At 41.2% G+C, this 27,622-nt stretch overlaps 1 protein-coding gene across 1 annotated transcript; it reads right to left on the bottom strand.

Moving 5' to 3' along the window:
* Positions 1–1,874: 1,874 nt before the first annotated feature.
* Positions 1,875–27,622, bottom strand: LSG1 (large 60S subunit nuclear export GTPase 1). Its single transcript, XM_030860351.3, has 14 exons — positions 27,433–27,622; positions 25,648–25,774; positions 21,672–21,792; positions 21,406–21,492; positions 20,788–20,874; positions 15,768–15,828; positions 14,408–14,584; positions 10,708–11,103; positions 10,182–10,283; positions 9,889–10,032; positions 9,093–9,216; positions 6,626–6,705; positions 4,904–5,077; positions 1,875–3,379 (listed from the first exon to the last, which is right to left on the bottom strand). Exons 1-14 carry the CDS (start codon positions 27,529–27,531, stop codon positions 3,197–3,199), a joined length of 1,962 nt encoding a protein of 653 aa, XP_030716211.2. The 5' UTR covers positions 27,532–27,622; the 3' UTR covers positions 1,875–3,196.

Below are 27,622 nucleotides of genomic sequence, written 5' to 3'. Positions count from 1 at the left end.
ACGAATCTCACAAACCCTGATTAAAAAAGTGAGATACGTAAGGGTACACACCGTTGATTCTGTTTCTATATAATATAAAGGGAGGCGGAAAGGTTAGAACAGCGGTTAGGTGTGTGCTGGTCATGCTCTGTGCCTGCATCAGGGTGCTGGCTGCGTCAGTGTGTTGCTTGTGGAAATTCAGCTATCTGTACACTTATGATTGTGCACTTTCTGTATACGTATTGCACTTCAATAAAACATTTAAAAATTTTATTGAGGGTCTACTTTTTGCTAACATAATGCCTTTTGTTTTTAAATTGCTCAGAATGGTTATTGTTTCCTCTTTATACTGGAGACTTTTTAAAAAATATATTTATTTGGCCGCATCGTTGCAGCGCATGGGCCCTAGAGCACGCAAGTTTAGCTGCGGCATGCATGTGGGATCTTCGTTCCCCGAACAGGGATCGAACCTGTGTCCCCTGCATTGGAAGGTGGATTCTTAACCACTGGACCACGAGGGAAGTCCCTATACTGGAAACTTTTGAAAGCACCATTTTTCCTTTCTGTAGGGCCTCTCGCCTTCACCTGGTTTACAGTACGTTGAACACAACAGACGACAAATGGTTGTTAGGCGTGGAAATTTAAAACGATTTTCCTCACTTCTCCACAAAGACCGAAGATGGGAAAAGGCTGGTAAAACAAGGTCGGAGTTAAGTAGATTTCTGGCTTGCTGCCAAATTTTTCCTGGTTCCCCACCAAGAAAACATATGCTGCTATTGGTTTCTTGAGAGAAACCACACTTCCTACTAATGTCCTGAAAAGTAAACAGATGACAGATGTATAGCAGGTTCTACTTGAAAAGGGTGGCATAGTCCTTGTAATTAAATATTGGAAAAACATTTCGAAACAAAAAAATTGATAGTGTGATAATGACTGCACTTCGTAAATTTAAGTACTAACCTGTAAAACAAGGGTGAGAATACTTAAAAATAAAAATTGCGAGGATGCTTAACGAGACATGTTCTGGGCAGAAGCAAAGGTGAAACTAGAAATTCCCTCTTCGTGGTGTCCTAGTTTGGGTTCCTCAGACTGTAAGCAAAGACTTAGGTTCAGTTAGTTTATCTGGGTGGTACTTCCGTGAAGCAGAAATGAGGAAGAGGAGAGTGAGACCGGGAAGGGAGAAAAGGTAAGGTGAGTTCATGAGACGGTTTTAGCCGTGGGCAAGTGGGGCTCAGTTCCACTGAGGAAGAACATGTAGAATGTACACACTGGGTGAAAGGGAAGCTGGGGTGCTTACCAACTGGCCCCCATTCCTTACTGGTTGGGGGTTACCCCAGGAATGTTGAGCCCCCAGCCCTTCTAGACTGCCCTGTGTGCAGGCTGAGCAAGCTCCTGGGGTGCAGGAAAAGTCCTCAGGTGGGAAAGCAGAAAACACAGGGCTTGTGGAAAGCTGTGAGCCTGCACAGGAACCGTGTATTGGGCTGCAGGCGAACTCCAATTAGGCTAAGGGATGTGGAGTGGGTGGGGCATCTGCACAGACATCATCTCTTACCAGCAGTACATGCTAGGAAATTGAGTCAGATACTCTTCACAATTGTTACACACCCATGAATGTTAAATATCAAAGGCATACATCAAGAAATAAGCCCTCACATTTACGTTCGACTTTTGACAGGGGTATCAAAATAATTCAATGGGGAAAGGCTAGTCTTTTCAACAAATGGTGTTGGGACTACTGGATATCCACACGCAAAAGAATGAAGTTGGCTTGTCCCCTACCTCACACCATATACAAAAATCAACTCTGGCCCAAAGACCTAAATTTAAGACCTAAAACCCTAAAACTCTTGGGAAAAAACACAGGAGTAAATCTTAGCAACCTTTTATTTGCCATACTTTCTTAATTATAATACCAAAAGCACAAGCAACCACAGCAAAAAAAGATAAATTTGGACTTCATGAAAATTAAAATTTGGTCAATGAATACTTATTAATGAACAAAAATTTTTAATTTCCCATATATAACAATTTTCAAATATACCAAATACATTATGGTCAGTTAAAGGCAAGCCTTCTTTTAAAAAAAATTTTTTTTAAATAAAAAATATTTTTTTTAACACCTTTTTTTCTGGCCACACCTCATGGCTTGCGGGATCTTAGTTCCCCCACCAGGGATAGAACCCAGGCCCTTGGCAGTGAAAGCAGAGTCCTAACCACTGGACCACCAGGGAATTCCCAAGGCAAGGCTTCTTAACAGTGAATTCATGAACTTTGGGGACCTGTGAATGTTCTGATACATTTTGCAAAATTGTGTAGGTGAGAATGTGCATTTTTCTGGAGAAAGCATTTATAACTTCCATTAGATTTCCAAAAATATCTATGACACAGAACAAGGTAAGGATCTGAATTAAGGGACTAATGAGGCTCAGAGAAAAAGAGAGACAAAAGTAAAGAAGTGAGAGGCTGAAGCAGCCATAGTGTATTACAAAGGTGATTGTAAAAGGTCAACTGCCCTTGTTGGTCAACTACTCCTGATGGTCCTAAGTGCTAAGGACGTCAAGGATCCCTACACCTAAAACAAGAACCAGCTGCTTAGCTGCCACTTTCCTCACTCGCTGTGGGTCTGGCTATAGAAAAACCCACGCTCCCCTCTGGGGAAGAGACTCACGGCGACTTTCAACAGAGGATTATGCTCTTCAAGGGCTTTTAAAAATCACCCGTGCTAGCCCCTATTCCAAGACGTGATATGCCTTCTGCCATATTCGGGGTGTGTATTGGGTATGTGTGTGAGACGGAGAATCACAAATCTCATAATGTACTCAAAAATCCATCTAAAATCCCAGCATGTTTTAGCAGATTAAAATTGTTTAAATAATGTGAAATGTCCAAATTGCAGTGTAGCTACACGAACAAATAAAAAATCCATGTGGCAATTTAATTTTAATATCTCTTCAAAAAATTCCCAGATTACAAATTACTATGCATCTGTATATATGTTTACACAAATAAACATACATCATTCATTCCCCCATCTCAGATTCAGCCTCCTACAGGAACAGGTTTCTGGGGCTCCAAGACGACCCTGTTAATTGGAGTTGGTGCTCTGAGGAGCCCCTCGGTCTTGATATCAGCTGTTGGGTGTGAATCACAAGGGCAGGGTCCACCCTATAGCACCACAGATGCACAGTGCAGATGCTACTTCTGTTGCAGCCCAAGTTCACGTATCCAGGTGCTTATAGAGTCTACGACTTTTCTCTTTTTTATTTCTGTTGCCATGTTTTTTCCAGGGCTTCCCAGCCCCCGTCTCAGACCTGCTCACAGTAGCTGCCGTCACCAGGCCACTCCCAGGCTTGTAGCCCATGACAGCCTGGACTCCTTTGGTCAAAGCTCTCAAATTTTCCTAGGAAATAAGAGAAAATATTATTGGCGATGTCAGCAGTCTCCTTTACAGGATATGCACAGGATTGCTTATGGAGAACTCCAAGAAAGTGGACTTCCATCTCTCACTGGTCCTCTTTCTCTCCCCATTCCTTAAATAAGTTTCTCAGTGTTTTGTCTTCACTCCATTCTCTTTGTCTTCAACTTTGTTTAGTCCACGGCTTCAAACAACATCTATAACTAGGCTCAGTACCAGCTATTTTCTGGAAATCTCTATCTTGATACCAAACTTCAACCGGCCGCAACCCAGAGTTAGTTAGAAGCTGACTCTCCATTCTTCATTTCGGCCAGTGGTTTAAGAATCTGCCCAGCCCTGAAGATGGCGCACACTCTGTCTTCCTTATCTATCACACACAGCCAGGCACTAAGCTCTGTGGATTCCACTCTCAAGAACTCTGTTCATCTTTCCCCCTCTTCTCCATCCCCACTGCTCTAACCCAGGTGTTCATCAGCTTTCACTGAACTTTCACTTTCACTGCAAGACTCCTCAAATCCAGTGTGCACATTTCTATCAGAGTGCTCTATTCTGTATCTCTCTAGTCCTGTCCTCACAGATCTCTGATGGCCGCCTGTGGCCTGGGGAATCAAGTTCATATTCCCTCAAGTGGCACACAAGGCCACCTACAACATAGGCTCTTTACTGAAAATATCCACAGTCTCACATCTTTTTGCCTTTGTTCATGCTACTCCTTCTATCTGGCCCATGCTACTCCTGGAAATCTGGCCCTCACTGCTTCTTCCAACTGACACATTTTTATTTGTTCCTCAAAGTCCAGCTTAAATATCACTTCTTTTCTGTAGTTTAGCAAGGATGTGGAGAAATTAGCAACCTCATACATCGCTGCTGGGGATGTAAGATGGTGCAGCCACTTTTGGGAAGTTCGGCAGTACCTCAACTGTTAAACTTAGAGTTTCCACGTGACCCAGCAATCCCACTCCTAATGTATATACCCAAGAGAAATGAAATATATGTCCACACAAACACTTGCACATGAATGTTCACAGCAGCATTATTCATAATAGACAAAAAGTGGAAACAACCCAAATGTCCAACAACTGATAAATGCATAAAGAAAATGTGGTCTATCCATTCAATGGAATATTATTTGGCAGTAAAAAGGAATACAGTACTGATACATGGGTGAACCTTGCAGCCATTAGGCTAAAGAAGCCAGTCACAAAGGACCACAGAGCATATGATTCCATTTACATGAAATGTCCAGAATAGACAAATCTTTATATAGAGAAAGTAGCTTAGCGGTTGGCAGGGGCTGGGGGGAAGAGGGGAGTGGAGAGTGAATGCTAATGGGTACAGGGTTTCTTTTCGGAGTGAGTGGTGATGGTTACATAACTCTGCAAATATCCTATAACCTACTGAACCGTATATTTTAGAAGTGTGCATTTTATGGTATGTGAATGTTATTTCAATAAAGCTGTTATACAAAATGTACTGGATCAGAAGTTAAAAAAAAACTTTGAAACTTACCTGATGGAAAAAAGTTTTGTCCACTACATTTTCAATCTGATTTGCTTTTTTATTTCTGCGTGGCTGCATTTTTATTTCCCCACCATTCGCTTTTTTCTCTGGGAGTCGCTGGTGTTGATACTGAAAGGTCAGAGGATCTCTTCCAGGAGGAGGATGACAGTACAGGAGTTTACCCTGCAAAGACAACCTGCATGGTAACAGCACATCCTCAGGACCATCTGTGTGAGAGTCCACAGAGGAGGCCTCTCCACGGTGCACACTCTGATGGAACTTTCGGCCATTTGACAGCTGAGCTGAGTTTTGGTCACTGCAACTGGAGAGTCCCAACTTACACCCTGATGATGATCCTTAGTGCTCTAGAGGCCTACCTCTTCCCACAGCTCCCACACAAGAACGAAATCTTCCCTGTGCCCCCTTTCACCTTGTTTACCGTACTCTTCAGTACATGTATACAATTATACTTAAGAGAATATTTTCCAAAACAAAAGCCAGGACGTAGTTGGACAGTGTGGCTGTACTGATGGGGACACTGGGCCTGCTGCTGTTGTCCACTGGGTGCCAAGTTTCCTCTTTCCACCATAAACACTCTAAAAACTGTGGTTGTTTTTAACTCATCTCCCCCACCCTCCATAGTTTTACAAATGGTAAATGAATGAATAATTCATCTATACAAATATTCTATTAACTGTTTTCCTACCGAATTAAAAAAAAAGAGAATATGGCTGCCCTCTTTTATTTCTATGCTCCAAGCTCCGCTGATGGTGTATTGAGAAGAGGAGGGAATAAAGTGAAATCCTCACAACCAATTAAGCCCCTGGAATGCTTTTTTGTAGAAAGAAGTAGCTTAATAAATAAAAACTATTGGGGCTAATTAAGTGCCAGGCACTGAGCTTAGTGATGTGCGTGCGTGCGTGCGTGCGTGTGTGTGTGTGTGTGTATGTCTCCACATACATACACTGTTCTCATTTATTTCCCATAATAATCTCATGGGATAGGTACTATTAATTCCTATTTTACTGATGAAGAAAACCCAAAACTTAGCATGTCCTCACTTGTAATTGGAGAATAATACCTCACAGACTTACTTTTTTTTTTTTTTTCAGTACGTGGGCCTCTCATTGTTGTGGCCTCTCCCGTTGCACAGCACAGGCTCTGGGCTCACGGGCCCAGCCGCTCTGCGGCATGTGGGATCTTCCCGGACCGGGGCACGAACCCATGTCCCCTGCATCGGCAGGCGGACTCTCAACCACTGCGCCACCAGGGAAGCCCCTTACGTATTTTTAATGAGATGACAAACGTAAAACATTTAGAACTATTCCTAGCAGGGCTAGCTTTGAATAAATGTTAGCTATGATTATTATTTTTACTGGACAAGTGTTGGAAGACAGGTATATAAACAGCTACACTACAAGGAATACCGTGATATAGCTGCAGTAGAAACACCCAAGGGCTGGAGGAGATGGAAAAACTGGAGACATAAATTTATCACCTTCACTGCAAATAGGTATTCAGAGATCTTCGTCTCTTTCATATTATGTCAGTCACTTCTATGATTTATATGATGCTAGCTCTCCTGGATCAAGAATATAATTCCAGTTATGGCACAATATCAATGAGAAGATATCTCCTTTATAACCCAGCTGGTTGCCATTACCCTAAACATACACTGTGGAGAAAGAAGACCTACTTATTCCAGAGGAACGAGAAGCAGGATTCACTTACATTGACATAATCCTTCAGGATGTAGCGTGCAGATCGAGGTTGGTCTGGCTGTCCATGTGCTGTCATGAATCCTCGCATACCTGTGAGGAGAAATGAATTTTGCAAAACCTAAGTTAGAAAACATCACAACAAAGACAACTGAGGTGATGGAAATCTAGCCTTTTCTGTTATTACACTGTGCATTCTTACTTAACCTTAAAAAAAACCAAATCAATTAATAATGTAGAAAATATTTTGGTTAGCATTACAAAAACATCTGATAATCCAGGAGAACAGACTATATTGTTACATCTGATCTTCTGACAACCACCTAGCAACATGCTGTGACACATTCAACCTCTCTCTACTCCAGTCATTTCTATCTCTCTGATTTTAATTATTGATTCAAGGAGGCTACTTGTACAATGCTATGTTGTCAATATTATTAGCAAACCCCAAAGCAACAGAGCAAGTTTTCTTATTTAATGATATGTCTACACCTTTTTCAGTTTCCCAAACATGCAACGAAGATCCCTTTAATACTAATTCAATTAGAAGGGAGTAGCAGAGCACAGCAGGTGAGAACACAGCTTTAGCTGACAGGTTCAAAACTCAGTTCCCTCCCATACTAGCTGTATGTTGGCTCCTTCAGTTTAGAAGAAAGTATCAATACTTAGAACCGTACACAAAAAAACATTTAGGAAAAGGAAAAAAAAATCTAAAGATTAAAAAAAAAAAAGGATTACAGTAAAATAGTTTTTCCCAAGTAAAACACGAAACCCAACAAAACTAAGAAGGAAAAACATTGTTGGGCTTCCCTGGTGGCACAGTGGTTAAGAATCCACCTGCCAATGCAGGGTACATGGGTTTGAGCCCTGGTCCCAGAAGATCCCACATGCCGCAGAGCAACTATGCCTGTGCGCCACAACTACTGAGCCTGCGCTCTAGAGCCCACGAGCCACAACTACTGAGCCCGCGCGCTGCAACTACTGAAGACCATGCACCTAGAGCCCGTGTTCCACAAGAGAAGCCACCGCAACGAGAAGCCCGCGCACTGCAGAGAAGAGTAGCCCCCGCTCGCCTCAACCACAGAAAAGCCTGCGCGCAGCAGCAAAGACCCAATGCAGCCAAAAACACGCCCCCAAAAAACAAAAAAACCCCACATTGTTTATTAAAACCGTTAACTTCTACAGGGCTAAAAAAACCATAAATAGACACTGGGAAAAACATTTGCAGCACAGGTAGCAAAGAACTCCTACAAATCATTACGACAAAAACAAATGATGCATAGAAAAAAGTGATTCTCAGAAGACAAAATGGCTAACAAATATATGGACAGATGTTGAATTTCACTAATATTTTAAGAATGTTCAGTCATCTGTTTTTACAAACTGGTTTTGTCCTCACTCTCTTTGATTTCATCAGAGAGAATCAGATGAAAAATCTTAAAAGACTCACATTTCTTTCAGTTTTATCTGGAAATCAAACCAGATGCAAAGTTTAGTGCAAAGTCTACCTTTCCCCATCTTTCAGGTTAGCACACTGGAGAGGTCTAGATTAGGAAATCTGGGTTCTCACTGAGGCTATGCCACTGACCAGACACCACCTTGGGCAAGTCATTTCATGCTCTGATTTCAGATTACTTAGGAAAATCTGATTTCAGATTACTTAAGAAAAGGGGGATGAGAGGTGGGGGAATCTTTAAGGCCCCTTCTTGTCCTATGATGTTGTGACAATGGCAGTCTTGCAACAAGTGCTTAGTATTCATCCTCTTTAAAGTCGCTCAACTAAAGTAAATTCAAGGTCTGATTTTAACCATATAAGTGTGGTTTATATCAAATCACCTTTCTCTGCCAGTAAATACTCAAATAACCTGAACTCCTTCCCGGCTGGGGGCAATTCCTTACAAGGCAAGCCACACATGCATGGAAATTTTTTTAACACCGCTTTTTCTTTAGGTAGATACGCGTCTTTCCAGATTACCTTTAAAGCTTGTGTTTAAGGTAAATAAATCACAATGAATTGGAGAAATGACAGACAAAGATAATTCCCATGCAGAAAAGGAAAAAGCCAACATAGCCTTAGATCAGAAGCCCTGTGTCTACACTTGGGTCCTAGGCCTCCCATAGGAAAGGGCCTGAGAGAGCCTGGGAAGATGTGTCTCCCAGGCACTTGATTTCTATGATGAAGATCTGGGGAAGAGGCAAAGGATACAGAGCAGCTCCTTCTCTAACTCTAAAAAGCACTTAACACTGAAGTAAAATACCACTCAGGCAGTGGCCGGCTCTCCCTCCTTTACTGCTGGACCAAGTCAGCTACCTGGAGGCCACCTAGTGGGCAAGACCAACAGGACAACAAAAATATCAAGCCTGAAAGGTGACATGACAAATGCTAAGGAAAACTTCTGAACTTGTACCTTTGCAGAGTATTCCTCTTAGTAGCTATACTATTATTTTTTGTTCATGTTTTAAAGTAAATCACAACTCACATCCATAAGCCGTCAACAGCTCTTCTGACGTTGGAGGTCGCTGGGGATCTTCATCTTCTCTAGGTTTTATGATGTCAATGCCATACGTAGCTTCTAAAACATGTCTTGGAATATTCTGGCAAATGTAAGATTGTCAAGGAATCCGTTTCTTTGAACTGACCCCTTCCTCCTCCCCATGGTGTCTTCTAAGAACATAGTATTTCAGCACCTCTGTGACAAAAAAACTTTTCACCTCTCCAAAGAAGAAGTACGAGTATTCGTTAATTTAAAAGACTTTTCTTCCCTCTTTTATTTTGTGTTATTATTATTTTTTTTTTGCGGTACACGGGCCTCTCACTGTTGTGGCCTTTCTTGTTGCGGAGCACAGGCTCCGGACGCGCAGGTTCAGCGGCCATGGCTCACGGGCCCAGCTGCTCCGCGGCATGTGGGATCTTCCCGGACCGGAGCACGAACCCGTGTCCCCTGCATCGGCAGGCGGACTCTCAACCACTGCGCCACCAGGGAATCCCCTCTCCCCTCTTTTAAACAAAGCCTTATGCACAATGATCACTTCCAAATGTATCCTTTAAAAATATTATCTCTGAAAACAGACCTTAAAGATGACACATTTTTATGTAAATACACTATAGATTTGTGAGATGACCCTAATTCAGACATAAAGCACCGAGTCTTTGTTTCTAATCCTTACAACTATGTAAGGAGTGATTATTTTTTCCTCCCCTGTCTATTGCCCAGATTTTTCTTAAGCCCTAATATACACATAACAACCAAAATTTTGGCACAGTATAGAGGATATTAGTGATATAGGTGGGAGGTGATCTCTCATCTGGTCAATCGGGAGGATTCCACTGCAAATCATCTCAGCTTTGGTAGAGACAAAGGACGGCATCACCAGGCCTGGGCAGTCACATAAGCAGAGGCCAGGTTCCACATAGAGAGTCTGAAAGACACGTAAGAGGTTTATGCTGGGCATACAGCAAAGGAAGGGAAAGGAGGGCAGCAGCACACGAGTGGCAAAGAACTTCAGAAAACACCCAGAGGGAGGAACTGGCGGAGAAGGAAATACAGAGGCCGATGCTGTAGAAATACCTGAAAATGCTTGGTGTGACCGGGCGTGGCAGACACAGACACCTTCTTGTTGCCCATGATGGTGTTGATTGTTGAACTCTTACCAACGTTTGGGTAGCCCACCTAGAAGGGTGTCAGAAGGAATGTTTACAGTATAAGTTGGCAAGGATCACAGGATGCCGAAAGCCTACCCTATGTAAAAAGCCTATCTAAAGCTAAGAACATTGGACTGGAAGTCTGAAGACAACCCTGAAAGCTCTCATTCTAGTATCTCTTGTAAGTGACGTGACAGGTAGGGATGAACTGGGAGACTGTAGAAGATAATTAATATGAACAGTGGTGTAACCAATACAAGCCTTGAGAAAGTTCATTCTTTGAGTTGGGCTTTGCCTGTCACCCAGTCTGCTCCCAGGATGCCCGTGGGCAACAAGAGGGCATCAATGTTCCCTATGACGCCAGGGCCTGAGCTCTAGAGTACCAGTGTAGCTACCAAAGGATGGGGAATACAGACCCTCACGGAACAATTTTATGATATATTTCATCTTACCAGTCCAACAGTAAGTTGTCCATTCTTCACCTTCTTTCCAGAGTGTAGCTGTTTAAAGATCTCCAGTAATTCCTGCTTTGATACCAGGTGGCTAAAATTGTGTATCTGCCTCTGCTGGGGGGTCTTCCTTCCTTGCGCCTCAGAACGCACAGTACAGCGCTCCTTCCAATCCTGGCCGCAGGCCTGCTCGTCGGGGCCGCTGCCCTCTTCCGAACACGTCTGCCAGTCCTCCTCCTCCTGCCAGCAGTCCTCATACTCACTGTCATCTTCATCACTCCTGGCAACTTCATTAACTGAAAGATGTTCAGTCTCTTTGTGTAGAGTTTCAGCTTCGTCACAACTGGAGTTTTCAAACTCAGCTGTGATGGCTTCTGCACTGTCTCCATTTACTTCTTCCTGATGAAATAACAGAAACCACCAAAGTTCAGAAGTGTGTAACAACTGCACTCTTCACTCTGGTGAACAACATTCAGAGTTGGTTACCTAAGATGAACACAGGACAAGGAAAGTTACGAAGGAGAAAGAGAAAGGTGAACAGAGGGAGAAGACAGCATGAGGATATAACCAAACTATCAACAGTGGTGTCCTCTGGAGTGGTGGACCTTCACTTTACACAGTTTTGTATTATTTGAACTCTTTACAAATAACATGTATTACTTTTCTAGTAGATAACTCTTTTACCTATTAAAAGAAAGCAAGGGTTTAGAAAAACCTGTATCAAGCTGAACTCCTCGGCAATACACTTTTTTTGGCAATGGTCTGTAGAATAAAACAAAGCATTTCTCATGAACGATGAAACATTTAACATTCTCTTCTCTGCACAAAGCAAGAAGGGCATATAATTTGTAATCTGAGCTTCACTGTATATTTGCATTTTCAAAGACTGGTTTGCATAGTTAAGGAAACTGCTATTCTTTTATAACTGCCTTTAATAAATCATAGCACCATGGAGCATAGGTCCCTGTGTGTGAAGTATGAGAGCAACAAAACTCAACGCTGCACATGGAAATTATTCACCAACCAACGATTTCCTCTGGAAAGAGAAAGGTAAAAGTCATCTACGATTCACGGGTGTGTTAATCCTTCTGAATTCCTATGGGTAGCAAAGCAGAAATATGGCAGATTTATAGTATTACCAAGCAGTATCAACAAGGGAGAACTGATTCAGATTCAGAAGTGATGGAAACCTATCATTTCCAAACAGTCTAGCATTACAATGAGTAGCCACCGCAGGAGAGGGCATGATGAACTCAGTTAAACAGGCATCCTACATTTTAGGAGAGAGATATTAAAAAAAAATGTCAGGGAAAAAAGGCATGATTTCATTGTCATTCCTGGCAACTCAAAAAGAAATATGGAATTGGAAGCAATTTCTATGATAAATGAGCAATAAATGTAAAGAAGTCACTGTGTGCTCTTCTGCAGACACAAGAATGTCAACTGAGCATGAATGTGCATTAGGAAAACTAAGGCTAGGAGCAGTTTTGGTTCAGGAAAAATGATAAAGGCAACAAAAGGACTTTGCAGTAGTTACATCAAAAATAGAGGGAAAGAAGAGAAAAGTCAGTCTTTTGGGGGAACACAGTGCAATTTAAGAGATGGCCAAGAGAAAACCAAAGTACTCAATTCAAAAAAATGTCCTATTTTTTTAAAATAAGAAAGGTTAAGCAACCATAGAGAAAGAACCAAACTTCAGATAGGTGAGAAAACAGTGAATATCTATTTTTAGTAAGTTCATGTTTGACACTCAAATGACAGATGTGATTAGATATATCACAATGGTAGCTGGCTACTTAACTTGGAAAATCATGAATAACAGATTTCAGAAGACCTGGAAGGAATAAATAGGGTTCAACTTTTAAAAAGGAAGAAAGAATATCTTCCATAAATCATGCACTGTTAATCCAGAGTCTGACAGGGAAGCAATTCCTCAAGTTAGGAAATTCCTCCAAACAATTCCTCCCCTGACAGTAATGGGAGGCAACAACAGTTCCCTGAGAACAGATGGTGCAAACAAATCCCACTTCCCTTTGCAATCTACTCCTTGGTTGATAGGTCAGGGAATACCACAGATGCAAAAGATGAAATGAAACACATAAAGTACTCAGAATAGCAGTGCCTGGCTAAGAATAAGTTTTCTATGGGTTAGTTTTTATTAACAGTAATAACAGAATAACTATTGTTATAGCCTTTCAAATACATCTGTATGCATCACACTAAAATGCTTGGTACTGAGCGCTTATTAAGTCCACAAAAGTTCACAGAGCTCTATCCTTGGCTCCGGTCTACTCAACAGCGTTATCAATGACCAGAAAGAATATATAGAAGGGCCAATACAAAAGCTGCAGATGACTCAAAGCTGGAAGAAGAGAAAAGCAAATGACACATGCAAAATGAATTCTACCTTGTTCCCAAATCACTAATATTTAAGAGGAACAGCACGATCCTAAGCTGAGCTAAAACCAAAATGAAAACCTTTTCCCACGTGTAAAGACAGGATGAGATCTGCTTAGTAAGTCTTGTCTTTTAAACATGTGAGGGATGTGGCTGTTCACAGGTTCAATGAGCCAAGAGCATAAGCTCCTTTGAAAGGGGGTGAATTAACAAAAACTCTGAATTACTGGGAGTATCCTGATCACAAGAAACAAGAGTACATGTCCTGGGCAAACCACACCTGGAATACTGTACTCAACCAGCTGCCACCCACTTTAGGCGTCTGACACAGGCAGACAGGCGCTCAGGGTGAGGAGTGCTCTGGAGGTCATGTCAATATAAGGAGCAGGAAAGCAGACAACGTCTCTTCTGCAGAAGAGGGAACACGGGGAGAGAGGAAGAGGCCTCAGATCAAAGGTAGGGAAGCTGACTTAGCTTCACTGGACTAAACAACTTTCTAACCTTGGAGATAAAAAGGAATGAGACACCTGGTGTCTGCCATTTAAAGGAGTCACAGAGACAGCATGTGACTGCCAGGGAGGTGAAGGGAAGAACTCCTTCACAGAGTTAGAGCTCACTAACTTGTGAGCTCACCAAGGGAGGGTGTTGTATTCATAGCACCCTAACCAGTCAGCAAGTAGTTGATAAATAGAGGCGAGAGGAAAGGAGGTGGATAGGAAAAGATATGACTTTAAGTCTCTTCCAGCTCTAAGATTCTATTACTAATTTCTTTTCATAGTTGGTTACCATTAATTTTTACTAGAAAATAACTCCTAAACTGTTTCTGTAAAAAGTGGACTAAAAGATACAGAAAATAACATGGTGTATCTTAATTTAGGACTACTTCATTTCTTTGTTTTCAAAACAAAGTCAAAAGAGAGTCTAATCAAGTCCAGAGAAGTTACTACATTCAGTTGTATCTGATTTTTGTTCCGACTTCTCTTAAAAGCAATTACATACAAGGGCAGTATGAAACTTCCTATACAATTTTCTGCCTAAAATTTTTAAAAATTAAAAATTATAGCTACTATCAGTGTGCATCATAGACCCCTGGGATAGCAGACTATTTAAAAACCAGAGAAAGCAACCTTGTGGCTTACTTTTCTACAGATCACCCGACTATCTCAGCACTTAGGGAAAAAAGAAACAAATAAAACCCCACACATCAACAATAAACAAACAAACAAACAAACAAAAACAGAGCACACTTAACAGAAGCCAAAATCCTCCTCCTTGAAACCCAACCTGAAAAAGTCCCCCAGGTTACCTTAGAGTCATCAATCAGTTGAATGGCTTCAGACAAAGCCGACCAGAAAATGACCTTCACATTTTCCTTTTCGAAGAACTCGGCCCAGGCACTCCGCTGCTCAGCAGTCATCAAGTCAGCCTTATTTATTAGAATAACATTCTCCTTGTTGTCATCAACTGTTTTCACATAACATTCCTATGCAAGATAAAGATATTTAGATATTTCTCCAAAAGGGGGAAAATTAGGCTAATTATACTGAAGATCCCCAGCTATGACTAAAAGTTTTTACTGCCCCCAGTTTTAAATCATTCCTAATTTAAAGATTTTTAACCGTGATACATTCTATGGATCCTTTCAGCAAGCTCTGAAAAGAAGTTAGGTCATCTATACTTAGAAAAAATACTCTTCACATGAGAAACTGGAAAGGGTAAAAAGAAATGCTTTCCTGCCCAGTTTAAGTAAAACAGGTTCTTATTTCTTTAAATTATATAGTTCCTCTCTTTAATAATCTTGAATTCTTTCTTTTAAGCATAGTTAAAGAACTGTATAACTAGATTTGTCGGCCAGCAGGGACTATCTTCAAGCCAAGCGACGACAGCTAATAATAATCTTACCTATTAATATAAAAAAATATTTTTGAAGGCTAAAAGGAAAACAAGACCCAGTGATTAAATTAATTCCCAAGCATAGCTCTCCATTAGGAAACAGACCAGAAGTATGAAAGCTGAATTAATAAGAGTTTCCCCATTAAGATTGTTATTCACCAGTGGCTTTTAAAATAATCAGTACTATTCCTACTCTGGTCCTCAAACAAAAATAGGAATACTTCATTTGTGTTCAGTGTCTTATTAATTGAAAGCCTGTATCACATTATTTCTTGTGATCCTCACACCTTAATGATTACCCCCTGTGGTGTTTTACAAACTTAGTTCATTTGTAAAATACCACAGGAGGTAATAAGTACGGTGTGAGAAGAGAAAGCTTAGTGGGATGGGTAAGTGAAGGGACTAGGCATATGCTAAAGTAAGCAAAATGCTATTTCAACTAGAGTCTCTTAAAAAATGAGAAACACTAAAAAAAAAAAAAAAAAAAAAAATGAGAAACACTGGCAAATGCCTATTAACAAAGTAGCTTCGAAACTAAAAGTAGGAAGTTCAAGTGTTTGTGCCTTCCTGCAGATGGAAACAACTGTTTGAAGAAAACACCTATCTAAACAGTCCCCAAATGCAAACTCCTGACCTTGGGAGGAGCAGGAGGCCAGATTAAACAAAGCTAGAGGAGGGTGCAAAGGCCTGCCTAGGCTCACTGCTATCGGTGATGCTGTCCTCCCACTGCTGCCCAAGGACTTAAAGTTCGAATCATGTCACATTTTACTTACCAAATCCTCACACCTAAATAGGAGTGGATTTCGAGCATCTACTATCTGGACCACGATATCACTGAAAAACAAATGTGAGATACACCAATCACTGTGAAGTGAAAGGAAATAGCAAACACTTTCGACATATTAAGCACTGGTATATTTAACTTTTTAAGGTGCAATTATCCCCAGTTTATATACGAAGAGACTGAAGTTTAGAACAGCTAAGTGGCTTGTTCAAGGTCACCAGCTACTAAGTGAGGGAGCTGGAATGAGAACGCAAGCACTCTGGACCAGAGCTTGTAGTCTCTGATGATGTTTCATTGTTAAAACTTTTACCTGTATCTTCTAGTAAACTCTCCTGGAGAGATCAAAGAGTATTCCGAAGACTTCAATCCAAGGTGAGGTCTACTGTATACTCAGTGCCTAGTTTACACTTGTGTTAAGTAAGGCCTCAAAACCCCCCTAATATATCACCTGCTCACAGCTGCCACCGTCAAAGGCTATATCTTATTTAAACCTAGGGCTGACATGTGTACATGTAGCAAATCATCACCCACCAGTTCCAAGAATGTGTTTAAATGGCAAAAATACAAAACAGCAAAATATCAACTTAAGTCGCCATAATGAAGCAGGAATGATGAGTCCAACGCCTTCCATCACACGAAAGATGATGTAGCAATATGAAAACTTTCCGCGGCTGACAGCAAGCCCCTCGAATCCCTCACAAATGTAGTGGGGACGACAGCAGCTGAGCACTGTAAGAATAAATACTGCACTTCTCCGGCAGAATCCTCCCTCCCTTCAGACCCTGTGGCTAGGAAAGCTGCTTTAAGGGCCAGCTGTGACTGCCACTGGAGGGAAGCAAATCCGTATCTGGTCAGCTTTTCCTCAGGTAACTCCTATGCAACTGAAGGAGATGTATTAAATCAAGGTTACCATTTAGGGCAGAGCTTTTGACAAAGTGCATTTTCCTTCAGAAGAGTTAAATTTCCAGCATGATCTTTTGAGTCAAAGAAACTCACAGACCTGCTAATTTATGACAAATTGCTTTTAAGTTCTCTAGTTAAGTGGGTCCTAGTATTTCCTTCTTTAAGGTAATATCTACCACTTTCCAACTGTGAGGATTTAACAGTAAATGCAAAAATGACTGCAAAAAATGGACAAAGCCTAATGAACTAAAATTACAAGGTCCACACACATTATGTCTACCTACCAAACAGGTAGAAAGAATAACCAGCTTAGACACACCAGTAAGAAAAGAAGAAAAGTTTAAGGCAGCTTGCTTCGTGTGCTGAATTAGGATGCCTAGAAAAGTGCCAGCTATGTACTTGGAAGGCTGATGCAACACAATGGAAGCGCCTTGTCTTCCTGGAATACGGCGTTCTGCCCTCCATGCCTCGGCAGTTTCCGCCATTTCAATGACATATTATACATCAAATCTTTTCTGATAACTACTCTTGAAATTAAAGAGGCAGATGGCGTAGCTAGCCTGTTACCAAACAGGAGACATCTGCTGTACAGAACATATCAATAAATATTTCCTATTAAAAGACACAGCAGTAGTCACTTTATTGATGTTTCTATGTGACTCAGATCCACTTCTGTGCGATATAAACTATATTCCCTGAGTCAGGAACATGTTCTCTCTTGTAAAAACACAGAGAAATATCACAGAAAAGTAAAAGAGCAAGTAATGCTGTAATGCAATAGAAGCTAGAAGTTTCAATGGTACAGGCTCACTCTGGGGAAACAAATTGCTTATTTAGGGGCATGAAAAGCAAGGGAAGGGCCTTGCTGTTGCTGAACCTGGAAGAACACATATGGCTACCTCTGTTCCCTCTCAAAGCCTGCAAAACATGAAAGCAAAGACTGGAACTCAGAACAAAGAGAAAGAAAGAACAGCAACTAAGAAATGTCAGCCCAATGAGAAGTGAGCCTGTTCATGCCCCAGAGCTCCGAGAAAGCTCAGGATTAGAAGCATCACGTCTAGCTCTCATGGCAAGAGTGAGGTATAGGACTGAAATCATTCTCAGCAGGGAGCAATTAGGTCCACGCCCCTGTTCCATTCAGCCAGGCAGCCACACGTCACCCCACAGCCCCTGTGGAGAAAATGAACCTGAGAGGCTCCTGAACTGGGACCTCAAGCACAGGAGAAGGTGGGAAAGAGGTGCTATACTGAAGAAAGGAGGATTAAACATAAGTCTACACCCCAAACGATGGAAATGCCCAGCTCCCTTGTATTACACCACCACCTTTAGCCCTGCTCCTGGCAGGAGATAGTCCTCCCCTTTAAGAAACTGACCGATCCTAGGGAAAACACCCATAGATACTGTAAAATAAAATCGATCCCTGCTCAGCTACTGTACAGTGAAGTTCACCAGTGGGCAAATTCCACCCAAACAAAATCCTGTCAATCAGCTTTGTAATGCTTTGTTCTTAAATATGAACAGACAACAAACATCATTTGACACTGGAGGAAGGCCTCTTACATAAAAGTCAGAAACCAGAATAAGTAGGAAAAAAAAAAAGAATGCAGAGGGAAGACAGACAATAAAGGAAGTAGGAGAAAATCTAGAATTAAATAGTAAACTATAAGCGTGCAAATGGGGGCATTCCCTCAAGGGTGAGGTTTCAATATTTCACATTGTTACCATTTATCTTTGGAAATAAGAAAACAGACATTTTCAGCAGTATACATCCCAAATGCTAATGAGGCCCTGATGGAGAAATTAGCTCACTCTGTTCCCTGGGAGAACCATACTGGGTCTTCCCAAGCCTCATTCAAGCCCGCGATCAGGAGCAAGCTTCCCCTTTCTTCAGGCTTAGAGATTTGCCTAGCTACTCTGGCCTCCTCACATCCCAGGCCAACAGCCTTCTCTGCCCCTGAGGGAGCAAGATGCGGGCGGGGGGTGGAGGGGAGTATATAAGTGACTTAAAAAAAAGAGAGAGAGAGATAATTCACATATCATAAGTTCTATCTTTTAAAAAATGTACAGCTCAGTGGTTTTTCGTATATTCACAAGTGGTGCAACCATCACCACTATCTAATTCCAGATCATTTTCATCACTCTAAAAAGAAATGTAAATAACTTGTACAAATTTAATCCAAGTCCTTTTTCTCAGTAACGGTGCTAAATGTGCTAATATTCTTTCCTGAGAATCCCAGTTAAAGCACCCTGTTTCCTAATGTTCTTATTGGGTATATTCTATGGACTAAACAAACAAACCCACATCCTAAGGGCTCCTTGTTAAAAGCATCATTTCAAATATAAGGTTCATTTATGATCTCCAAAATTTACAAGCTGCTCATGCAGCTCAATATCAAAAAAACAAACAACCCAATCCAAAAATGGGCAGAAGACCTAAAAAGACATTCCTCCAAAGAAGATATACAGATTGCCAACAAGCACATGATAGGATGCTCAACATCACTAATCATTAGAGAAATGCAAATCAAAACTACAATGAGGTATCACCTCACACCGGTCAGAATGGCCATCATCAAAACATCTACAAACAATAAATGCTGGAGAGGGTGTGGAGAAAAGGGAACCCTCTTGCACTGTTGGTGAGAATGTAAATTGATACAGATACTATGGAGAACAGTATGGAGGTTCCTCAAAAAACTAAAAATAGAACTACCATATGACCCAGCAATCCCACTACTGGGCATATACACTGAGAAAACCATAATTCAAAAAGAGTCATGTACCACAATGTTCATTGCAGCTCTATTTACAATAGCCAGGACATGGAAGCCACGTAAGTGTCCATCAACAGACGAATGGATAAAGAAGATGTGGCACATATATACAATGGAATATTACTCAGCCATAAAAAGAAACGAAATTGAGTTGTTTGTAGTGAGGTGGATGGACCTAGAGTCTGTCATACAGAGTGAATTCAGAAAGAGAAAAACAAATACCGTATGCTAATACACATACATGGAATCTAAAAAAAAAAAAAAAAAAAAAAAAAAAATGGTCATGAAGAACCTAGGGGCAGGATGGAAATAAAGACGCAGACCTACTAGAGAATGGACTTGAGGACACAGGGAGGGGGAAGGGTAAGCTGTGACAAAGTGAGAGAGTGGCATGGACATATATACACTACCAAATGTAAAACAGATAGCTAGTGGGAAGCAGCCGCATAGCACAGGGAGATCAGCTTGGTGCCCTGTGACCACCTAGAGGGGTGGGATAGGGAGGGTGGGAGGGAGAAGCAAGAGGGAGGAGATATAGGGATATGTGTATATGTATAACTGATTCACTTTGTTATAAGCAGAAACTAACACACCATTGTAAAGCAATTATACTCCAATAAAGATGTTAAAAAAAAAGGTTTATTTATGGAATCCTTATAAATAATTCATCCACTCTTTGACAAAAATAAAAACCTTTTAGCTATCAGGATATGGAAAAGACTTAAAAAAATCTCCCAGTCTCAACTTATCAAAGGCATTCTCTTCTTTTCAAAGTCCAATTAAAACAAATCACTCCTTAATTTCCCCCAATACTACTAACTGCTCCTTCCTCTGCTCTGACTCAGCCCACTACCCTCTCTCTAATACAATAGGAATCACACTCCAGTTTTTATTTTACTAATACCTTAGTGCAACGATCGCGTTTCATCCATCTGTGTGCCCCTGGTGCTTGGCCCTTTGCTTGGCCTCCCCCATAACATATTTGCTCTTTGCAAGCAGACACCCCTTTCCCAGCCATATTTTCTGTTTTACCGGTAGGAACTCATATACATTTGCTGAAATAACTACAGGTGCTTCAGAACTCATCTTACAGAAAATAGTCACCACTCTTGCAAGTTTATCAATGTGTTTATCTAATAACAAAAACCCCTTATATTTAAAAAGAAATATAGTACCCTACTTTCAGGTTTTATAATAATTCTCAGTAGCACTGTACCTAATTTGATCCTGTCCCCTCAGCCCCTCCCTGGGCTCACAAACATATATAACTTCCCAATCTAATATACCGCCACCACCACATACTCCTTACACAAAAAGAAAACGGTAACCTACCTTCTTTCAATCACCCTCCAGAGCTGGCGCCAAAAATCCAAATTTCTTTCAAATGGAGTCAATATCAGGTTTTGTTCCTCTTCCAACCTGATTTTAGAATGAGAAGTTTATACCTCTGCCAGATTACAATAGTAGGGCTCAAGTAGTATAACACCCAAATTCACTGCATTAAAAAAAATAAGTACACAACTATTAACTGTCAAATGATTTTTATATACTTTCTGCTGAGTCAATATGCAAATCAAATGCAAATTTTATACTTAAGCTTTTTAAGCCCTGAAAGTTTATTTAACACACAAAGTGACATTTCCCCCAGACATCTCTTCTTGGAAGAATGCTCCAGAGAGCAGTGATCAACTCCGGGGTTACTAATGGCTAGAGAAGGGTATGAAAAGGAGAAAAGGCCAGGAATGGAGCAATCAACTCACCATCTTGGTGCAAGGACACACGTGCACAAAGCAATGCGGTTTGCACACACACCAATTTGCACTTATAAGATGAAATCTACCATTTCCCTTTTAAAAGAACAAAGCCTTCAAAATGCAAATAGCAATGCAAGCACACTAAAATGCCTAACTCAGAATTTCAAGGCAAATCTTCCTGTAGACTAACACTCACCGGACAAGTTGACGTCTCCATTCTAGAAAGTTATCTTTCTCTGCCTGTTTGAGTTCTTCTGCACTAGTGTTTTGGTCCCACTTTGGTCTGCAACAATCATAAAGGAAAAAAAAATTCCACATGAGTTACCAAAATAATATAGGAGACTGGGATTTAATAAGAGCAGCTGAGAAAAGAAAGCAGAAAAACGTGAACACCAAATAAAAAATTTTATATTTAGTTGCCTTGTTACGCCTTTTAATGTCCTATATCTTTATTCAACTCACCTCCTTGGGATACACAAGAACTGTTTGTTTTCTTCATGGAGTTTCTTAATTCTCTGGTTCTCCTCAGAAGACAGTAGTCCAGTTCCAGCCTCAGGAGGCACAAATTTAATATTAAGCTTCTCTGTAGGAAAACAAAAGTACTGTTATTTAAGAGGAAGTATAGAGAGTGAATGTTGGTCATTACTTAGAAAACTAAAAATAGGAGAACCTAAAACAGAATTTAAGCTTTCTCGATTTAGATAGATTCCCCTAGCCTTGAATTAATTATAATTTCTAAAGGAAGTTTTCTAGCCACTCCACAAAAAAGAATACAAGAACAGATCTTTACTAAAACTTTCAAAAGGTCAACCACTTTTTCAAGTACTGATTTTATAAAACTCCACATGCTAAATGCCTTTCATGGAAACAGAAGCAATAAGAGTGGGAAGGGATTGTAAACATTCATTACAACCAATCTCCTCATTTTACAAGTGGAGAATAATTGTAAGCCAATGGGAGTGAGGGGGGGAAGCAAAGATTCAGCAAGGAGACTCACTCCAGTTAGAACTGGTAAATTACTACACAGCTATAATTTATATGAAATATTTATGAACATCCACAATTAAGCTATATAAGAATTCAAAGGAATAAAAAAACACCCAGTCTATGTATGAACCAGAGACCTCTGCTCTAGGGCTCTATCCCCCTCAAGTTGCTCCAGGCCCCTCTACTGTACCACACATGGCCACCTGGTCTCCTGGGCAGGTGACTCCACTGAGATAAGCACCTGAGAAGCCAGCTAAGCTTCTTACCAAAATGCCAAGGGGAGGTCCTATCCAAGGATAACAGGACATCTTCAGCAATGTTCCTCTTAACCTTTAAGCAAAGACCGCAATCTGCTACCCTCATTGGACCACCAATACTGCACGGTCCAGTCACCTAGAGCAGCAGTCCCCAGCCTTTCTGGCACCAGGGACCAGTTTCATGGAAGACAATTCTTCCACGGACTGGCGGGGGGTGGGGTGGGATGCTTCAGGCAGTAATGCGAGCCATGGGGAGCGGCAGATGAAGCTTAGCTCGCTGGCCCACCGTTCACCTCCTGCTGTGCGGCCCGGTTCCTAACAGGCCGTGGACTGGTACCTAGGTTGGGGACCCCTGACCTAGAGTACAGCCAGTTCAGTCACCATTCTCATTCATGTCATCCTCAACCAACAGTCAGAATACACATCCCTTTAGCCCCATACTGGATAATTCTTTCACATTAATTCCTCCTTCCAATGGTGATCTCCCACCCAGTGTTCCCACTTTGCTTGGGCCAACCTCTGTAAACGTCTCCAGCCCCTTGATTCTTTCCTCTTCTCCCAGTGTACCACCCAGCTTGTAGCTTCACTTCTTTCCCTATTTGGCTAAAACCATATGGTCCATCCACTCCACCACTCTCCGACCAAACATCAAATTCCTTAGCCCACTGCACCGAGCCAACTATCCATTCTCGTTCTCATTTCAGTAACGATGCTGAGTTCTGCTGGAGGTAATCACACAATAATGCAGCCACCCGTCTCTGAACTGTTTTTACTACCAAAACTTCTGACCGAATGTGTGGGTTTTCCCACACCAACAACCAGTTCTCCAACTCTCCAGACATCAACTGGGTGTCCTACAATTCAATTCTATTCTGACACTAATTATCAAGTGACTTCCCCACTTCAGATGCCAAATCTCTGAATGTATTTTTATGGAGGCCCCATAGATTAAATCATTGGCCCCTGGTGATTAACTCAATCTCCAGGATGACTCCGCTCCCCAGTGGTTGAGGGAGGAGTTTCTGAAAGTCCCAACCCTCAAATCCCAGGGTTGGTTTCTGTGGCTTATTATGAACAACAAAAGACACTCCTCTCACCCCTACCACTCAAGAAATTACAAGGGTTTTAGAAGCTCTTGTATCAAGGAACCAGAGATGAAGACCAAATATAAATGTATTTCTTATTATATCACAATATCACATCTTCCTCTTACTTGCTGAACATAAGAAGTGAGTACGGCCTGTGCCATCTTTTAAAGGTAAAGAGTTCCCAGTGAACACTTAGCATTTCTCATTGTTTTGCTCTCCTTTGCAAGGTCAGGGATCCATGTGAGAACTGGCTTAAAAACCATGGACCTAATCTGATTCAAAACGCACTATGTACACACACACAGACGTACAATTTTGCCTGCAATCTGAGGGGCTCACAGCTGAAACTTGTAGCCTCCAGGTTAAATCCCTGTCCCTGTGTGTCCAGGAGACAAGTGCTGTCTGAAGGCCATAGAGAGTTGAGATAAAATTCTATCACTTCTACATTATTAAGGAAAAGGGAAAAAGGCATGAAATTAATTTCAATGAGGAATTCTTACCGAATTTTGAAAGGCTTATGGGAACTTCATTATGTAGGTATGACTGCTCAAGTCATTGGTCATTAGTGATTAATCTCCAGCTCCTCTCCTCTCCCCAGTGGGGCTAAAAATTCCAACCTTCTAATTATCCTTACATTGCTCACAAGACCAACCCCCATCCTGAAGCTATTTAGGGGTCCTCATTAAAATGCAAAAAGACACTCCTCACTCTTCACTTACTCCACCCCCTCTATAAAGTCTGGTTTATTCTAGCTCACTAAAAATCTTGTTCCTATTCTTTTCTCCATTCTTCTACTACTACTATTTCAGTTCTAGCCTGATTCTTTTGCTGTACTAAAGCAATAGTTTCCTAAGTACTCTTTCTTCCTCAAAATCCATCAGTGATCTTTCAAAAAATGTTTCCTACTTGCTTACATCCCTCTAAAGACTCCTTTCAAGCCCTTATTCTCTCCTGGCCCTGGCCCTCCTCCCTAGTGTTTGTGCATCACATCCTGTCCCCATGTACTTTAAGCACCAACAGGGCGAAGCTCCTAACCATTTTCTTTTTTCTTTTTGCACATTATTTTATTTGCACATTATTATTTTTGTTTTGTTTTGTTTTTTTTTGGGGGTGGGATTTTGTTTTTAATCAAACAGAAAGTCACAAAAATTATAATCATCATCAGTTCACTCAGTCCGTTTTCTGAACAAAGTAGACTGCTGCTCAGATCTTAGCTTGAAGTGCTCTGCCTGCCTGTGTATAATGTCCTGTGTCATCTCACCTGTCCTGCTAACATCTACTCATCTTTTAAGACTCAGCCCCAGGGTAAAGCTTGCCCTGACTGGCCCTAGTTTTCCTTCAGATAGAAATGAACACCAACGCCATCTTTTATGACCCTAATCTCTGCTACAGAATTCTTTTATAGCACCTTAGACAAAATTCTGCAGAAACAAAATTTGTCTTAGTCAACACCATATTTTCAGGAGCCAGTACAATACCTGAGAGTAGCTGGGGCTCAATAAAAGCATTTTGAACAAATGAATGAATTTGCTAAACAACATAATAACACTTATAGTAAGAGAAGAGCAATAGAAATGGTAGTTTATAATGCTGTCTCTGTGCCAGGTAGTTTTCTAAGTGCTTAGAAAAAACAAAAACAGAAAAAGGGAAAGCAGTGACTAAAACAAATTACATGCATGGAAAAATTCACTATAATGTGTTAACAAGTGCTTTAAAATACAATTCAAATTGCCTACGTTACAGCAGCAGGCCCAGGATTTTGCTTCTAACCATGGTATCAGAAAACATTTTCTGGAAAATGCTGGTATTGTCCACTGTAATGTTGACTGGTCTCTTTCCTTATGAGAGACTGAGGTTCTTGAATTTGATATGATGATGGATAACCTGAAGTGTTTTTTAGAGCTGAATTTGAAACCTGTGGCACATTCTGTACCTCCCAGTTGAGTTCATCTTGACCTTCCTACACTGCTTCTGGGATATCTGCCTTTGGATTAAAGACAGCTCCTTTATGTGTTTGGTAGGATTGGCAAAACATTTCCGAGCAGACTTATTTGTATACAGTCAGCAAAGACACAAATGTGCTGTAGGCACTCAGCAACAACTTACCAGCTACAAACTCTGTTCCTGCAAGTTCTGCAGTGGCAAGGAAGTCATCCAGGGAGCTCTGTTCAGTCACGGACTGAAGATTAAGACGACCCCAATCATAGCCATCATTGAGTTCACTTGTGTGCAACTATGAATAAAACACAAGGTGGTAATACAGCTGCTCTCTTCTGTTCTTAACATCCAAACTAACTCCCAAGTAACTATTCTATGGTCTTGAGAGTGGTATCAGCCCCTTTAGAGTCAATATTAACAACAGTTAACATTTAAATGAGCACTTTCCTACCTCACTTTCTCATCCATCTTACAGATGGATAGTTACTCTCCATTTATTTTCAAAATCTTTTAAGGTAGATTTTATTGTATCTCTATTTTACTGATGAGGAAACAGGATTAAATTAGATAAAACAACTTGCCTATAGTGGCAAGCCAATATGTGGTAGAGGTAAGAACCTGAACCCATATACCATATACTCTGGTCCTGGCAGCCACTGTAGGTCAAATTTTTTTGACGGAGACCCACAGTAAGAAATACACTTCACATAGTGACCCAAATGCTGTGAGAAACTTAGTGATACAACTGTGTACCATTCAGTATAGTAAAATGGAAACAAAAGAATCCTGAAACAAAGTTACTTTATTACATGCCACACAGACTGGTATTTTCTTGAATTCTATTCTGTAGGGTGAAAAACCTGGCTAGTTGAGGGTTACTCAACTGATTTCCAGACACAACCCACAGTTTGATAAGATAAACACCATCCTAAGCTCTTCACTCTGTACAGGGGCAAGTAAATGAAAAAATTAAAGGTTAAAAGGCTAGGTGGTTTGCCCAAGGCCACAGAATCAGCAAAAATCAGCATAAGGATTAGAATCCAGTTCTTTAGAATTCATAATCGAATCTTCCCACTACTTCCTAATGGGTACATTAAAAACAGGTTGCTTCAAAATCAATTAAAATTACTGGTAATCTAATGTCCAGAGTAACTCTGACCTGATGAATATTGATGAGCTCTGTATGCTGTTTACTCTGCAGATTACACAGATGGAAGTTAGATGGTGTAAAGTGCACATGGATAATTAGAGACACCTTTGACTTTGCACAGATTCTTACAGAGAACTTCGTGAGTTCTCAAATACATGAGGGAATGAATGTCAAAATGACAAACAAGTCAAACTACTTCATCCGCTTTTCAAGGATCCTAAAAATTATGATCGTTCCCAGGCCCAGGGAACTATTAGGCCCGCCAAACTTTGGAGATGAGTTGTTCATCTTTGAGTGAAACCACTAGGGAATAAAAAGGGTGAAGCAGGAATCTGAGTTATTTTGTACTTCTGGAACCAACCAGCGGCTCTTGGAGGGTCAATTCTTTGAACAAATGAATACTAAAAGTCGTTTTTATGTCTTTCCTGTGCAGAAACTTCCAAACGCTTCCATAGCTTACAGGGCAAAGACCAAACTTTTATCCTGGCATTCAAGATCTCACTGCAACCTCATCACCACATTAGCCTCCACCTCTGGGCCCTGTGCCTTGCTAGAAGGAGGGCCTGTTTATCTGCCTGGTAGGCTCTAAGGGACTTGAACATTTGCGCATTGTGGTATCCGCGGGGAGTTGGGGGGGTCCCAAACCGATCCCCGCGGTTAACGGGGGACGACTGTACTCATCCTTAGAAACCCTATTTTGGCATCATTTCCTCTGGAAAATTTCCCTGTGACCTCTTACCCCAAGCTTCGCAGCTTTCAGACTCTCATAACTAGACAGACTGGGAAAGATGACAAGGTCTTACCCAGGAGTCGGTGTGACGATGGCTACGGCTCCGCTGAACTTGCTGGCGGATAAGAGCCCGACCGAGGGTCCCAGCCTCCGGCGCTCTCCTCCGACCCATATCTGCCCCGTCTGCACAGGAATCTTCCTTGCCGTACCCGCTCCTGTTTTTTGGATAGTTAGGCCATTGATCTCCGGAAGTGACGTATGAG

The sequence above is a fragment of the Globicephala melas genome, chromosome 4 (genome assembly GCF_963455315.2).
Source record: "Globicephala melas chromosome 4, mGloMel1.2, whole genome shotgun sequence".
Classification (NCBI taxonomy): Eukaryota; Metazoa; Chordata; class Mammalia; order Artiodactyla; family Delphinidae; genus Globicephala; species Globicephala melas.
Note: the sequence above shows the minus strand (reverse complement) of the source record. Positions and strands in the feature narration are given on the sequence as shown.